This window comes from Strongylocentrotus purpuratus, unplaced genomic scaffold (genome assembly GCF_000002235.5).
Source record: "Strongylocentrotus purpuratus isolate Spur 01 unplaced genomic scaffold, Spur_5.0 spur5_scaffold_10, whole genome shotgun sequence".
Classification (NCBI taxonomy): domain Eukaryota; kingdom Metazoa; phylum Echinodermata; class Echinoidea; order Camarodonta; family Strongylocentrotidae; genus Strongylocentrotus; species Strongylocentrotus purpuratus.
Genome location: NW_022145595.1, coordinates 840,706 through 856,831, shown reverse-complemented (window position 1 = coordinate 856,831; position 16,126 = coordinate 840,706). Strand labels below are relative to the sequence as shown.

At 40.3% G+C, this 16,126-nt stretch overlaps 1 protein-coding gene across 1 annotated transcript; it reads right to left on the bottom strand.

Moving 5' to 3' along the window:
- Positions 1–1,228: 1,228 nt before the first annotated feature.
- LOC115921545 (dual 3',5'-cyclic-AMP and -GMP phosphodiesterase 11-like) lies at positions 1,229–3,110 on the bottom strand. The gene has a single exon (XM_030979045.1). The coding sequence runs from the start codon at positions 2,758–2,760 to the stop codon at positions 1,927–1,929; it is 834 nt and encodes a 277-aa protein (XP_030834905.1). The 5' UTR covers positions 2,761–3,110; the 3' UTR covers positions 1,229–1,926.
- Positions 3,111–16,126: the final 13,016 nt, after the last annotated feature.

Here is a 16,126-nt window from a genome sequence, read left to right as displayed (position 1 = left end):
TAGCCAAATGTAGTTTCTGTTTGCATAATAATCATTTAACTGAATGTGTATGCAAATAAAGAAGTTATAATGGTATACCGGTTTAAAATATTTTAAAGCCTTTCTAAAGGGAGCCCCCAAAAACTTGATGGCAAAATTTCACTTCAATTATACAATGAAGTGAAAGAGGATGACATCTAACACTGAATTCTGCAAGGATTCTCAAAATAAATGTATTTGAAGCCGAATATTGATGAAAGAATACAAAAATTAGGTTTTCTGCCAACAACACAATACCTAAATTCCGTTTTCTTTCATCAATATTCTGCTTCAAACACATTTATTTTAAAAATCCTTGCAGAATTACATCCTCTTTCACATTAATATAACATTTAAGTGAAATGTTTTCATCAAGTTTTTTTGCGACTTTTGGGGCCGCATTGTTTTATTTTTGATCATGAGATCGTTTATTGTTAGGAGTAGGACATTAATAAACCAACCTCACATAAATTGAACTAATTATACAGATAGTAATGTTTATATTTTTCTGCACTTATCTGAATGTCATATGAAAAAGTATTGTTCAGCATTTTGTTTTCAGGGTTTGGCTTTATACAAGCAGTTCTTCAGAGGTCTGTGAGCATATGTTCCAGAAACTTTATCATTGGGTTAACAGTGGTGTATCCAGAAATGAAAAATGAGGGATGTATTGGAATCTTTCTCAGATACATACATTGAGGGAGATGGGTGTGGCTGGCCTGACAATGGTTAAGCAAGTGTTTTTTTTGCTTCTCTCTCTCTCTCTCTCTCTCTCTCTCTCTCTCTCTCTCTCTATCCATCTCCTCTCTTTCCCTCTCTCTCACCTTCCCACTCTTTCTCTCTACCTATCTATCTCTATCTATCTCTATCTACATGCATCTCTTTCTCTCTCTTTTTCTTTCTTTCTCTTTCATTCTCTCTCTCTCTCTTTCTCTCCCCTCTCTCTCTCTCTCTCTCTCTAACTCTCTCTCTCTCTTTTTCTCTTGGTCTCTAGGCCTTTTTTAAACATATAAAAAAAGCAGAAACACAAAGTTGTAAACCATCCAGAGTCTCCTAATAAATTGCATTACTGATTAATTAATTATATCATTACAAATGTTTATTCTCAGGTTTCTTTATGGATAACTGATTTTCTTATAAAACTGAAGCTTTGGCATATATATTCAATACTGAATGAACGCCATTAAGCTATTACTAACAACAACAACAACAACATCTACATGTAGGCCTTTAAAGGGGAGGGGAAAGGGACATAATCCGGCTTCACCCTAGAGTGGATACTCCAATCTCTTGGGACCTCTTTGGAGTTTGGACCATCATTCTGCACGTTACTGTTATAAGTCATGATAATATTTGGCATATTTCATCTCCATTTCCCGATGAAATGAACAAGTCCTTCATGCAGGTAATCGCTGAGAGACAAGGGACACAACCATTTGAATTACATGAGGATGAGACAAGTTGGAAGTTTAATTCACTTATGTGTTTATCTCTCACCTCATTGGGCATGTACATTCTTTTTAATGTAGAACTATATACAGTACATCATATTCTTTCAAGGATATATGTAAAATGCATATATGTACATGTACAGTACAGGGCATAAAAAAGGGGATGATAAAACTGTCATTTTCTTTTCCTTTGTATTTATTAATTTGACCACTGGATCTTTATCTGGAGGTCATGACCAGTATAGACGTATGGAGGGGGAGGGGGAGGGGGAGGGGGGGGGTGGGGGTGGCGAGGGGGTCATTAATAAGAAGAAAAAACATGTGTAAGCTCTGCCTGGGAACAGAACAGTACTGGGAACTACATTTTTAGGTTTATTGCCTTTGGCATTGATAAGGAAGGTCAAGTTCAGTCTAAACAGAGGTAACAAGTAGGGCAGTGCTATATCTTTTTATTGTATCATAAAAGGGGTGCCAAATCAGATAATAGTTTTTTGAGCATTTTGAATATGGTTGCATACTTGCATGTCTTATTGAGATGACTTGAACTTACCTCATATGCATTGGCAATATTGACCGTCTCTCCAGTCTCGGCTACATATCCCACAATTCCTTTCCTCCAAGGAACACATATCTCCTCTCGTGTCTGCTCCACAGTAGACTGAATGGTCACATCAAACAGCTTGGTTGCTAAGCAACACTGCTCTGTACCCTTGCCACGAACCAAGAAGAGCGATCCCCGATCAGCCTTGGTCAGTATCAACACGTTCTGCAAGATTTTGTGACAGAGCATGCTCAGTTCAAGCTCATTGGCGATATCCTTGACAAGTTCGATTAGCACCGCCCGATCGTCCAAAGCCTTGAGTTCGTTTAACGATTTCCTGCTCCGGGTGGGTGAAGACTTCCCTTGGTTCAGCAAGTAACTAGGGGTTCCCAGAAAGCTTGGGGAACCATCGACTGTCTGCACCATTCGTCCAAGAGATCCACCTGTCCCGTGGACCTCAAACTCGGAAGCCGAAACCTTACGCACCGGGGTATTACTTCCAGAAGAGCTGTTGGGCGAGTGTGGCGACTCTGCAACCGGAGGTTTGGTGCTTTGCGAGACGGCACGGTGGATGTACCATCCATCAATCATGGATCGAGTAGCCTTCCTGGCGAAATAGTCATGGGCGAAGGCTGAGTGGGCATCCAACCAACCCTCCATCCTCTCGTATTCGGCTCTCGACGGCTGGTGTTCCACCGGAGATCCAGGCAAGCTACCCGGCTTCTCCCGCTCACCCGGCGACAAGGCCATGGCGGCTCTACTTGCTTCCCTCGTCAGCTACTAAAAAGAGCTTTCCAGCTCTGTAATGTTCCACGACAATTCCTATGAAGCGTCCTACCTTGTTGCATGAGAGCTTATTTTGGTCTGAGACATTTGTACAACGTGATTTGAGGTAAAAACAGACAAATTCACACAGTTACGTTCTACCCGTCTGTCGTAGATTCAGTAGTAACACACTGAAGGACTTTCCGTAGTAGTACGGTCGATCAAGTACGCCGTACAAACGGCGACGGCTTCGTAGCTCTAGCTCTTGCTCTCTAGGCGTAAAGTACCTGCATTATTTTGGAGCAGCATTGTATGTGAGTGTGTGTGTAAGCGTGGGAAAGTAGCGGCGGAGTGTGTGTATACTAGCTCTGATTGAGAATGCATTTGCTAGCTCTCTCCGCCAGCAATAGTCTAGGCACGGAACCCTATTTAAACGATTGGATGCTGCAGGCATCACCATTGTCAAGGTTACAAGAATTTCGATAATGCCTCATGAAAGGTAGTCTGGGAGTCTGTGATGGTGGTGGTACTGGTATTAATGTGGTGGTGGTACTGGTAATAATGTGATGGTGATGGTTGAGGTGGTGGTGGTGGTGGTGCATGGTGGTGGTGGAGGTGGTATGAGGTGGTGGTAGGGGTGCTGTACCTTCGTGGTGGTGTAGTAATATTGGTGGTGGGGATCGATACAAATTTTGATGGTAGTGATGATCTTGGTGTTGTTGGTGGTGGTAGAGGTGATGATAGTTGTTGGTGGTGGTGGGGATTGTCACCAGAGGAAGCTATCATGTATTCAATGAACTTGTGATTGTAGTTATTATCCTGGAGTGGTAATGGGATTGGTGGTAGTTGTTGGGTGGTTGTGGTCATAGTGGGTGGCGGTTGGGAGGTTGTGGTCATAGTGGTGATGGTGGTGGTGATGGTGGTGGTGGTGGTGGTGGTGGTGGTGGTGGTGGTGGTGGTGAGAAGGTGGTAGTAATGGTGGTAAGGTTGTGGTAGTAGTAGTGGTGGTGGTGGTGGTGGTGGTGGCAATAAAAGTGGTGGTGCAGGTGATAACAAGCTGTAGAGGTTTTGAAGGTAGCATAAACAAATGGGGGCGGCATAAACCTCTTTCACCTTTTTCAGGCGACCGTTTTATCCCAGCCCTGGACATGCTAATTTTGGCGGTGGTCGTTAAGTTATTTCTCCAGATGTTGCTCATTGTGTCTGATAGTTGAGTGATTTAAAAAAAACAGAGTGGAACTTTTATTTTCATGTGTATTGATTGGTTGTAGATTGGGTGTAGTGCTCTTCTTGGTAACTGTCTATAATGTCTATGACAAAATTATCCATTTGATTAAGATCTAAATCAAGAGTCCTTTTCAACACGCAGTTGCCATAATTTACACGTAAACAAAATGCGCAATATCTGATTAAGCCTACAGTGCTGTTAATGTAATATGCTCCATATCATATCCAACTGTTTGAATCACATTTCAGTTCATGAGTCGTCAATGATTCCTTGATAAATTCTCATTGTAAATTCCCTTGCGTTGGATGTAAATATGGTATTCCAATGCTAGCTCCGCACAATTTAATGATGAATGTAAAACATAAATGCTTCATTTGATATCAATCATCAATCACTGTTATTGTTAAGAACGGATGTGAGCCCATAAATTAGTAATAATGTTGACATAGTCATCTTACTATTTACACCAAGAAAAGAAGGAAAAAAAAAGAAAAAAAGAGAGTCCTTTTCAACACATGAGATATCGGTTTTACCAAAGAAATGGACTTCTACTCCTTCAATGCACTATAATAAGCATCATTATACAACTCGTAACCATGCTAATTCATAACTTCAGTTTCACTCATGAGGGGCAGAAAAAATTGACACGTTGAGCTAATAATTAATAGAACCGATTTATAATACAAAAAATAAATTACACGTCTTATATCTATCCCAGTATTAGCTTTAAAGAAGTATCACTATACAGCTTCTTTTTTTGAACTCATTACTCACAAACATTTGTTTTGCAGTTGAAGCCATAATTCATAACTATTTTTTCCCTCCAATATACTGTTCTATGTGTCTCTGATTCATTATCCAGTCACACCCGAATCTCTCTCTCTCTCTCTCTCTCTCTCTCTCTCTCTCATCTTTCGTTCTCTTTCCCCCCCCCCCCCCCTCTCTCTCTCTCTCCCTTTCTCTTTCTCTCCCTCTCTCTCCTCTTTTCCTCTCTCTCTCCCTCTCTCTCTCTCTCTCTCTTCTCTCTCTCCATTCTCTCTCTCCTCTCCATTTCTCTCTCTCCACCTCTCTCTCTCTCTCTCTGTGTCCCTCTTCAATTCTCTACCCCCAAAGTAAACGTTAACAACCATGATACCAATGATGGTGGAGGTGGCGATGTAGGTAATTGTGACATCATATCTAATAATCATGATGACATCATATATTCAAAGATTGCTCCATGTAGCAGCAGTGCTGATTTATATTTGAGACGATGATGAATGTGGTTAGGGTATTTGTATGGCAGTGTTGGTTACACATGTTGTAACTGCTAATCGACTGGACACATGTCATGTGGGGACAGGGTATGATCAGGGAGGTGTTTTAAATTTTATGTTACCGTGTATATACAGGACCAATGGGAAAAACAGCTATGGCTGTATGAGTATTTTTAAATGAATTGATAAATAAATATTTATTTATTTTCTTTTCTCTTTATATATGGTTAAGGTTGAGTTCTGCATGGTAAAGTTTGGAAAATAGTGTGCGTGATTTCTCATTCCTTTTAGGTCGATTCGGAAATATTTAATAGTAGAAATGTCCCCTGTAAAGGATTGGTCTTCAAAGGCCCACACGTTCGAAATATGATGAGAAAAACGCTGAAATGTTTGGATGAAACCTCATGCCACGTCACCCACATGTGGTCCCGCTTCTGTATCCAGCGCATGTGATATTAAGCAAGAGGGTTATTATTTAAATCTATGTGATGATTAAAATATGCCACAGTATGTCACAGTATCAAAATCGATTCTTCTGAACATAATAAACGTATTAACTCTGGATATGCCATGCAAATAACCACCCTAGCTGTGTCATATTGAAGCTATCATGGGATAGATATACCCAAGGCTTCAAGACTATTTAACTTTTTCCAGCGCAAGATTAATCTATACTCATAGGCGCCGGAAGTGAGGGGGCAGGGGGGGCAGTTGCCCCCCCCCCCCCCCTCCAAAAAAAAAAAAAAAAGCAGTAAAGGAATAAACATGGTTTGTATTTTTAACCCAAAAGAACATAACAATAATAAAAACCTAAATTAAAGCACATATACCATTCCATTCAAAGAAAAGGAAAGTTCACAGGAATTAAATTTTTATAAACATTGCGCATGCTACCTATACGGTTTATAATAGCGATACGCGCATATCGTGGACATATTGTGCGAGAATGGGAAAACGTGTCTGTTTTTTTGGTTTTGTTATAGGGGTGAGAAGACATGAGCCCCTGAACGCTGGCGTACTGATGGGGGGGGGGGTATATCTATACGATACCAGTGATTTACACATGTTGCTGTTATGACATGCTTTTCCGGTATTTTTTCTCCATTTTTTTTAAAGTCATACCTTTTTATGCGTTTGTTGGAAAATAAGAAATTCCCAAATTACAGTCGGGCGAAAAATACGCTTATTTAGAAGCCTTTATGACATGGTCTGCAAAGTGGCTGGGCTCGAGCCCCTCCCCCCTCACTTTTTGAAAAAGTATGTTAAAGAGAAAAAGAAAGAAAGACGGAGAGAAAAAATAAGTGACCTGCCAATGTCACAAATAAGGCATAAAAAATGCTCATCTGACCGTAATTAAATGCCTAAAACCCCAGAGCTTACGGGTGCTCCGCCCCGGACCCCACCAAGGGCCCTAAGGCGGGCCCCTGGATGCTCATCTGACCGTAATTAAATACCTAAAACCCCTGAGCTTCCGGGGGCTCTGCCCCCTGGACCCCACCAAGGGCTCTAAGGCGGGCCCCTGGATGCTCATCTGACCGTAATTAAATACCTAAAACCCCTGAGCTTCCGGGGGCTCTGCCCCCTGGACCCCACCAAGGGCCCTATAAGGCGGGCCCCTGGATGCTCATCTGACCATTATTAAATACCTAAAACCCCTGAGCTTCCGGGGGCTCTGCCCCCTGGACCCCACCAAGGGCCCTATAAGGCGGGCCCCTGGATGCTCATCTGACCATTATTCAATACCTAAAACCCCTGAGCTTCCGGGGGCCCTGCCCCCTGGACCCCACCAAGTGCCCTAGGGCGGCCCCTGGTTGCTCATCTGACCGTAGTTAAATACCTAAAACCCCTGAGCTTCCGGGGGCTCTGCCCCCTGGACCCCACCAAGGGCCCTATAAGGCGGGCCCCTGGATGCTCATCTGACCATTATTAAATACCTAAAACCCCTGAGCTTCCGGGGGCTCTGCCCCCTGGACCCCACCAAGGGCCCTATAAGGCGGGCCCCTGGATGCTCATCTGACCATTATTCAATACCTAAAACCCCTGAGCTTCCGGGGGCCCTGCCCCCTGGACCCCACCAAGTGCCCTAGGGCGGCCCCTGGTTGCTCATCTGACCGTAGTTAAATATTAAAACCTCTGAGCTTCTGGGGCCCCCCCCCCCCCCCTCTGGAACACGTCAATGGCCTTAAAGAGGCCCCTGGATGCTCATCTAACCGTAATTAAATACCTAAAATCCCTGAGCTTCCGGGGGCTCAGCCCCTTGACACCCTGCCGAGGCTGGACCCCACGCCAATTTACGCTCTACCTGATCGTTAATACTTCACTTTGAAAAACGTTCCGCGGGACCTGCATGTAACGTGTAAGACTGGTGGTGATGCAGATTTTTCGTCTGCCCCCCCCCCCCTTCCGAACGTTTTTTCTCATTACGTCACTGCCCTCGGAAGGTGAGCCCCCTGGAATGTTTGCCCCCCCCAATCCCAAACTGCTTCCGGCGCGCCTGTCTATACTGGTGTTAAAAGATTGTCATGGAGTTAATCCAGACCGGCAATTTTAAGAAGCTATGCATGGTGTTGCACGATCCCCGGGCACAATCAGTCTTTCCGTCGTTTAGAGAGACAAAGAAATAAACAGAAGTGTTAATCTATATATTTTCTTTCTTTTTCATTGCAGGGCCCCGTCTTATAAAGAGCTACGACTCATCCAAATCAATCGTAAGTCCGGCCAATCAATCGCAAGTTTGCAGTCTCCTATCTACGTAGTTGCGATTGATATCGACTCTTTATAAGACGGGGCCCAAAACTCAACTTTGTCGACTAATAAAACCAGTGGTGGATTTAGAGGGCACAACCGATACGTGCCCATAACCTTTTAAAACAAAATGTGGCGAGCCTTACATATTATGTACCCAATATAACATTGCCCAACCCCTTATTCAGTTCTTTTGTGCCTTCCCTCTTAATTTTTTTTTACCGAAAAATAAAAATAGCCCTATTTTATTATTACATTGTTTTGGCCGGTAGCTACTTTTTTTTGGTATTTTCATAAAAAATTGTTATCCAGTAAATTAGCACCTCGTACCCTCTTTTGCAGAACGGATCCGGCCATGCCAACATAAATATAGACCTATGCATGTACAACTCAGATTTGACAACATTATCAGACACTTACACTGATATGGCAACGAGGTGAGCTACATTAGATACCGCGTATATTTTAGACACATAGAATAGATTTACATCATGTATAATTCTCTTCCTTTTTCGTGAAATAGGGGCAAGATTTGTTGGTGCATTCGTGCGTTATATTGACACCAGAATTATGAAATAGAAACTAAGACTTTTCGGTTAAAAACAGCATGCAGGCCCCGACATACATCAATATCGTTTTTAAAATTATTTTGTTATAGTTCAAATTTGATCGAATGAGTCATCAAAATTAAGATATGCCGATAGCCTATACAAAATGCTTAATCTTACGACAATACTGTTCCTTCATTTTTTCTAATGGGGTGTCAATTACAAATATATATGGACCAATTACAAATATATTGTTAAGTTTCATTGTTTTACTATGTACAATGCAATCCCATGTACTTTATTTATTTTGTTGGAAATGGAAATAAACGAAATGAAAATGAAATGAAATTAACTCTTATCCTCCCAAGTGATGCCTTAAAGGTATAGACCAGCATTGGAAACGCCCCAATTTCAAAAAATGACATGGAAGCTCTCATTACCAATCATGTGAAAGAATATGTTTTGACTAATACATGATGATAACAAATTTGCCGGGAAACCGCCTACTAATTCATATATTTGGTAAATTTGTTTCTCTCATGGTCTGTGAGAGATATAGGGTAGTTCCATATACATCTTTCTGTGTATAGTACTTGTAACTTTACGAAGAATGGGCCAAATTTCTTATCATTTTGAAGATTCCAGAACCTTGCAGATGCTAGATGCTAGATGATCAACCTTTTCTGATCGATTTCACAACGTTTCTTTCACAATGCAATCGCATGACCATAACTGGTCTTTACCTTTAACTACCAATTCCGTATTTTTCTTTCTCGTATTTATATAACTGACATAAGAAAAGGTGTTATGCAACTCGATTTATAGGGGGAGCAACGGAATCTATTATTGGTAAAACTACAATAATCTTGTCAGCAAATCAGGATATTTTGTCTATAGTTGCTTCTTTCTATGAAGAGATTTGTGAGGACCCGTTTCGGTGGAGAAGCCGATATTCCATCTGCGTGTTTGATTTGTTCCTTTCCTTTCAAACTAGAAATCTTTTCTAATTTCTACTATACCAGGCTTTATTTATATTTTAATCAATGAATACTATAGCATGAAATACTTTTACAACCTTGTTTAAAACGAGATGTAATATTTCGTTGTTGGCAAAAGGGGGCAGCAGACCAATACTAAATGTTTCCAGGATACATCACATCGAGAGGTCGATTATTATTGTGTACATCAATGCAAAACCACTTATTAAATTAGTGATTATTGAAGTAGTATGTTTTATAATCCATTTTCGAGTTCTGCTTTGCAAAGTAAAGGTGGGAATCCATTTGAGATTGCTTAATGAGAACGAATATTGCCACCGATCTACCAAGTTCAACTTTAATAAGAAAACGGTTTATGGAAAGGAGGAAAAAAAAGAGTTTAGTGAAGATATCACTTTGTTCACATAGTAAACAATACGTTCCACTTTGCCCCATTTTTGCGAAACACTTTTTCATTATCATTCTTAGCCCCAAAACAATAAGAAAGCCAATGCCATGTAAATAAAAAATTCAGAAACCCGTCGATTTGAATGGAGAGTGTTTGTTGCAGTATAAAGGTAAAACATATTTTGTGACCTTTATTCTTTATTTTCTAATGGGAGCCACTCGTTTTTCAGAAGGTACATAATCCCGAAAAACAAATTCACCGTAAAAGGGGGTTCATAATTCCGAAAATGAAATAGGGCGTTTTTTGTGTTATTCCGAAGGTTTGTTTAATATCTTAAGGGTCACAATTCCGGAAGTGAAATAGGATGATAGGGAATAAGAGATCTTTAGCTAGATTGTCAAACTCTTTTCACTATGAAAATTAAGATCACTCAACATCTCCACAGATAACCTTAATTATTATGTCCTACATAAATGAACCTTTCCTACGTTCTTCCAGACAATTTCTTTCACAATGTATAGGCCTAGTACCAACAAGCACGCCGGAAGCAGTTTGGGATTTTTTTATTTTTTTATTTTTTTTTTTTTTTGGGGGGGGGGACATTCAAGGGGGCTCACCTTCCAGGGGCAGTGACTTAATGAGCAAAAACGTTTTGGTGGGGGGGGGGGGGGCAGAAGAAAAATCTACATCACCACCACTCTTACACGATATATGCAGGCCCTGCGGAACGTCTTTCAAAGTGGAGTATTAATGATCAGGTAGAGCGTAAATTGGCGTCGGCAGGGGGTCAAGGGGCAGAGCCCCCGGAAGCTCAGGGGTTTTAGGTACTTATTTATGGTTAGATGAGCAGGCCCTTTTTAAGGCCATTGATGTTGTCCAGGGGGCAGAGCCCCCGGAAGCTCAGACTATTTAACTGTGGTCAGATGAGCATCCAGGGGCCGCCTTAAGGCCCTTGGTGGTGTCAAGGGGGCAGAGCCCCAGGAAGCTCAGGGGTTTTTAGATATTTAATTGGGCATCCAGGGGGCAGAGCCCCCGGAAGCTCGGGGTTTTTAGGTATTTAATTACGGGCAGATGAACATCCAGGGGACCGCCTTAGGGCCCTTGGTGGGGTCAGGGGGCCGAGCCACCGTAAGCTCTGGGGTTTTAGGCATCTAATTACGATCAGATGAGCATATTTTGATACCTAATATGTGACATTAGCAGGTCACTTATTTTTTCTTTCTCTCTTTCTTTCTTTCTGTAACATACTTTTTCAAAAAATGAGGGGGGGGGGGGGGCTCGAGCCCCCCGAGCCCAGCCGTTTTGCAGACCATGACATAAATGCTTCTAAATAAGCATATTTTTCGCCCGACTGTAAATTTGGGAATTTCTAATTTTCCAACAAACACATAAAAAGGTATGACTTACAAAACAATTCGAGAACAAATACCGGAAAAATCATGTCATTCAGCAACATTTGTAAATCACTGGTATCGAATAAGAAATAACCCCCCCCCCCCCCCCCATCAGTACGCCAGCGTTCAGGGGCTCATGTCTTCTCACCCCTATAACAAAAAACAGTCAGGCTTTCCCATTCTCTCACAATATGTCTACGATATTTTTTTATTTTTTTTTTTCGCTTAAGAACACTCAATATTTATGATATACATAAAATTCAAAGTGCTATTATGATGTATAATGTTTATAATAATTATGTACCTAAAAGAGTTTGTCAAATGTTTATCCTTAATAAATCTGTTCATTCGTATAATACTCGTTCCTGTATCAAATATCATTATCCAAAGGTCTCTACCCAGTTAATGCTTTACTCTTTTAGACATAATGGTCCCCGGATTTGGAATGATTTAACTGATAAGCTTACATTATGCACAACTATATCATCCTTTAAAGTTCTATTGAAGAGACAGTTGGTCTCTTCTTATTTCCCTTAACTCTTTCTTTTTCTTGCAATGTACCATGCATGTGTGTGCGTGCGTGTGTGTGCGTGTGTGTGTGTGTGTATCTATAATGTGTAGTATATTATTTATATATTGTTATTATTGTCGTAACGTATACAACCATGTAATCTCGTTATTTATTATTTATGTCAGGGGACTATTTTACTTACAAGTTTTTCAAACTTCCTTTTTAGTCTCCAATTTCTTAATTCCAATATTATAAGATTATGATTGTTTCATGTTACTTTTGTATATATATTATGTTATGGTTTTATGATTGAAATAAATGAACTGAACTGAACTGAATATGCGCGTATCGCTATTATAAAAACCTCCATTGATAAATATAGGTGGCATGCGCAATGTTTAGGAAATGTAATGATTGTTAAAGGTAAAGACCAGTTATGGTCATGCGATTGCATTGTGAAAGAAACGTTGTGGAATCGATCAGAAAAGGTTGATCATCTAGCATCTAGCATCTGCAAGGTTCTGGAATCATCAAAATGATAAGAAATTTGGCCCATTCTTCGTAAAGTTACAAGCACTATACACAGAAAGATGTATGGGACTACCCTATATCTCTCACAGACCATGAGAAAACAAATTTACCAAATATATGAATTAGTAGGCGGTTTCCCGGCAATTTTTTTATCATCATGTATTAGTCAAAACATATTCTTTCACATGATTGGTAATGAGAGCTTCCATTTCATTTTTTTCAAATTGGGGCGTTTCCAATACTGGTCTATACCTTTAACTTTCCTTTTCTCTGAATGGAATTTTGTTTGTGATTTAATTCAGGTTTTTCATTATTGTTATGTTCTTTTGGGTTAAAAATACAAACCATCTTATACCCCTTTACTGCTTTTTTTTTTTTTGGAGGGGGGGGGGGCGTTTTGCCCCCCCCCCGCTTTTTTGGTTGGGGGGGGGGGCAGTTGCCCCCCCCTGCCACCCCACTTTCATCTTTAAACGTGTTCTCTATCTTCAAGATTTTGCGTTGGTAAACTTGTCATGTTAAGGGTGATGGGTCTGCGACTGCTGCGACAAAATTGATAACAGAATACATAAGTTGGGTTTTCTATCAGGTACGCAGAAAACCTAAATTTGTATTATTTCATCAACATTCGACTTTAAACACATTCTTTTTGAAAATCCTTGCAGCAATGTGTTTTAAATGACATCCTCTTTCACATTATGATAGGCCTACATTTTAAGTGAAATTTAGCCATCAAATCTGTTGGGCTCCCTACACTTTGGAAACGTCTGAAGTCGTCTCATAGTCGTCTTTGACGCCGGGTAATGGTCAAGGTGACTGAGGAAAGTTTGGGAACACAATCATGCTGTCACTGGTGAGGACTCCGATGCAACCGAATGCTTCATGCTATATTAAACAGGTCTATTCTTTGATAAAAACTGATATAATCTGTCAACCGTTTCCATATTCTGTGTAGAGTCTGTATTATATATAGAAGGCGGTCAGTGGAGCCAGGCGACGTCTCAGGGGAACAACCGCCGATTCTTGTTTATGCGCTTTGTTTTTATATCTAATGAAAAGGCGCTTTATAAATGTACATTATTACTATTATTATAAAAGAGACTAAAGCTTTCGTTCTACCACAAAATGCACAAAGCTGATCTCTTTCGCGATTCATTATTCTTTATACCAGAATAAATTTGGTTGTACAGTAATAACATCACACAAACATGTGACGTTCATTGTCCTGATTCTAGATTTGGCCATATTATCGTTATTGTCTAGTCCTATCTACATGACTTGAGATACCAACATTGGAGAGTATAATTTTGAATTGTCAATTTCTCTTTATTGTCGGGTCTAGGCAGCCAAGTGGTTCTGCTCCCCAAATGAGTAAAATACCCGAAACAGAACCCAACAACGGAGCCAGATTACTTGCCAAGACACATATTTTATGAGAACGAGAAATAAATGGAACTGGAAGCCTAGCTGCAGTGAGAACACAACATTCTTCCAAAATCTTGGTAAAGGTGAGAAGAAGTAGTTTCACATCAAACTACAACAAGAAAAAACCCCGAAAGAAAAAAAAATTAAATTCAAAATTTAGGTAAGAAAGAAAGAAAAATGAGAATGAATCTTTCCCGCCCCGCCTACGCAGGAGAACTATTTATAAAACACCTTTCGTTTGAGTTTGAATGACCGCTGCATTTGTGAAACAAAATGTGAAGTCGGGATTTCCCCCAAGTTTCCCCTACTCGCGCTTCGCATGAGGGCGGTCGTCCATTAGAATGTCTTGCCAGTCGTTAAAATATTAATACCGCCTACTCAGCAAATTATTAGTGCTTTAAAATGAGTTTTGTTGCATATTTGAAGAATAAAATTATGTAATTAAATACAAATAGTGAAAAACGTTCACATAAATTGAGATGTTACTATATATAAGAAACCAAATATTAAATTGCGTAAAGAAACGCCTGCTAATGAGTCTACTACCATGCTAATAATTATAATATTGAAGTTATCGACTATTTCTCTTTCCGAGCGTATTCGCCGAACCATGTTGAAGATCAACCGGGGATGAAATCGTAGTTTCCATAAACCTGTTTGTTCAGCCTGGAATTGTACACGTTCGTGTGTTTATGGGGGCGGCAATGGAGAGGGGAAGGAGGGGTGGGGGGGGGGGGGGGGGAAGTGGTAACCAAATCACGCCAATAAAGCTGAAAAGTCGGAGAGCAAGGTGATCTAACATTTTGTTGTTGTAGAACTCGGTATTTAGTGTCAGTATAAAATGTAAAAATTACTCCAACATTCCTAGCTTACAAACTCCTCTCTCTTAAAAAAAATTCTTCCGGTTTGAGTTTTTCTACGCATGTTAGTATGCATGTGCATGGGGAGGGGTGGGTGCATGGGTGTCGATCCCGGGGGGGGGGGGGGGATGGGGGGGATATATCCCCCCCAATATTTCAGGTGGGGGGGGGGGGGGGGTGGGTGGCCTGTAGGCCTACAATCATCCCCCCCCCAATAATTCACCATAACAAAATCATTTATTTATGATGCTAGCTTTGGTATATAATATTATAACAAATAATTGACAGCTCACCCAAATGGGGCCCCTATAGTTATTAAGGGATGTATTTATCAAATTATATTATTATTATTATTATTTGGGGGGGGGGAGGAGGAAGGAGGTCGACACTTGAATGTTGAGTTGAATGATGTGCAATGTAAACTTTAAACTATGCCTCTAAAGAACCGTGCATCAATTAATTGAATGCACATGACACCCCCTCTAGACGTTAGTGCTTTTAAGCGATGTCTGGACACCAATTCTGAGATTCTGAGAATGTATGTTGTAAATGTTATATACAAACGGCCGAGTGGATTTTATTTTTAATGATATGCCATCATCATTTTATGACACAATCACTTAGGACATTCACAATTTATTTCAAGGGTGGATGAATTATGACGAACGGTTATAACGATTCCAGAAGTGATTTAAAAAAGTAAGCATCACGTTTTTGTAGGTTTATATGTGTAACTTTTCAACAGGCACCAAGTGCACTTATCCTAAGTCGACAGATACAATTTTCAATAAAAATGCACTTCACAGCTACCATACCATGACCTACAATCATCCCCCCCCCCAATAATTCACCATAACAAAATCATTTATTTATGATGCTAGCTTTGGTATATAATATTATAACAAATAATTGACAGCTCACCCAAATGGGGCCCCTATAGTTATTAAGGGATGTATTTATCAAATTATATTATTATTATTATTATTTGGGGGGGGGGGGGGAGGAGGAAGGAGGTCGACACTTGAATGTTGAGTTGAATGATGTGCAATGTAAACTTTAAACTATGCCTCTAAAGAACCGTGCATCAATTAATTGAATGCACATGACACCCCCTCTAGACGTTAGTGCTTTTAAGCGATGTCTGGACACCAATTCTGAGATTCTGAGAATGTATGTTGTAAATGTTATATACAAACGGCCGAGTGGATTTTATTTTTAATGATATGCCATCATCATTTTATGACACAATCACTTAGGACATTCACAATTTATTTCAAGGGTGGATGAATTATGACGAACGGTTATAACGATTCCAGAAGTGATTTAAAAAAGTAAGCATCACGTTTTTGTAGGTTTATATGTGTAACTTTTCAACAGGCACCAAGTGCACTTATCCTAAGTCGACAGATACAATTTTCAATAAAAATGCACTTCACAGCTACCATACCATGACCCACATCATAAAATTGG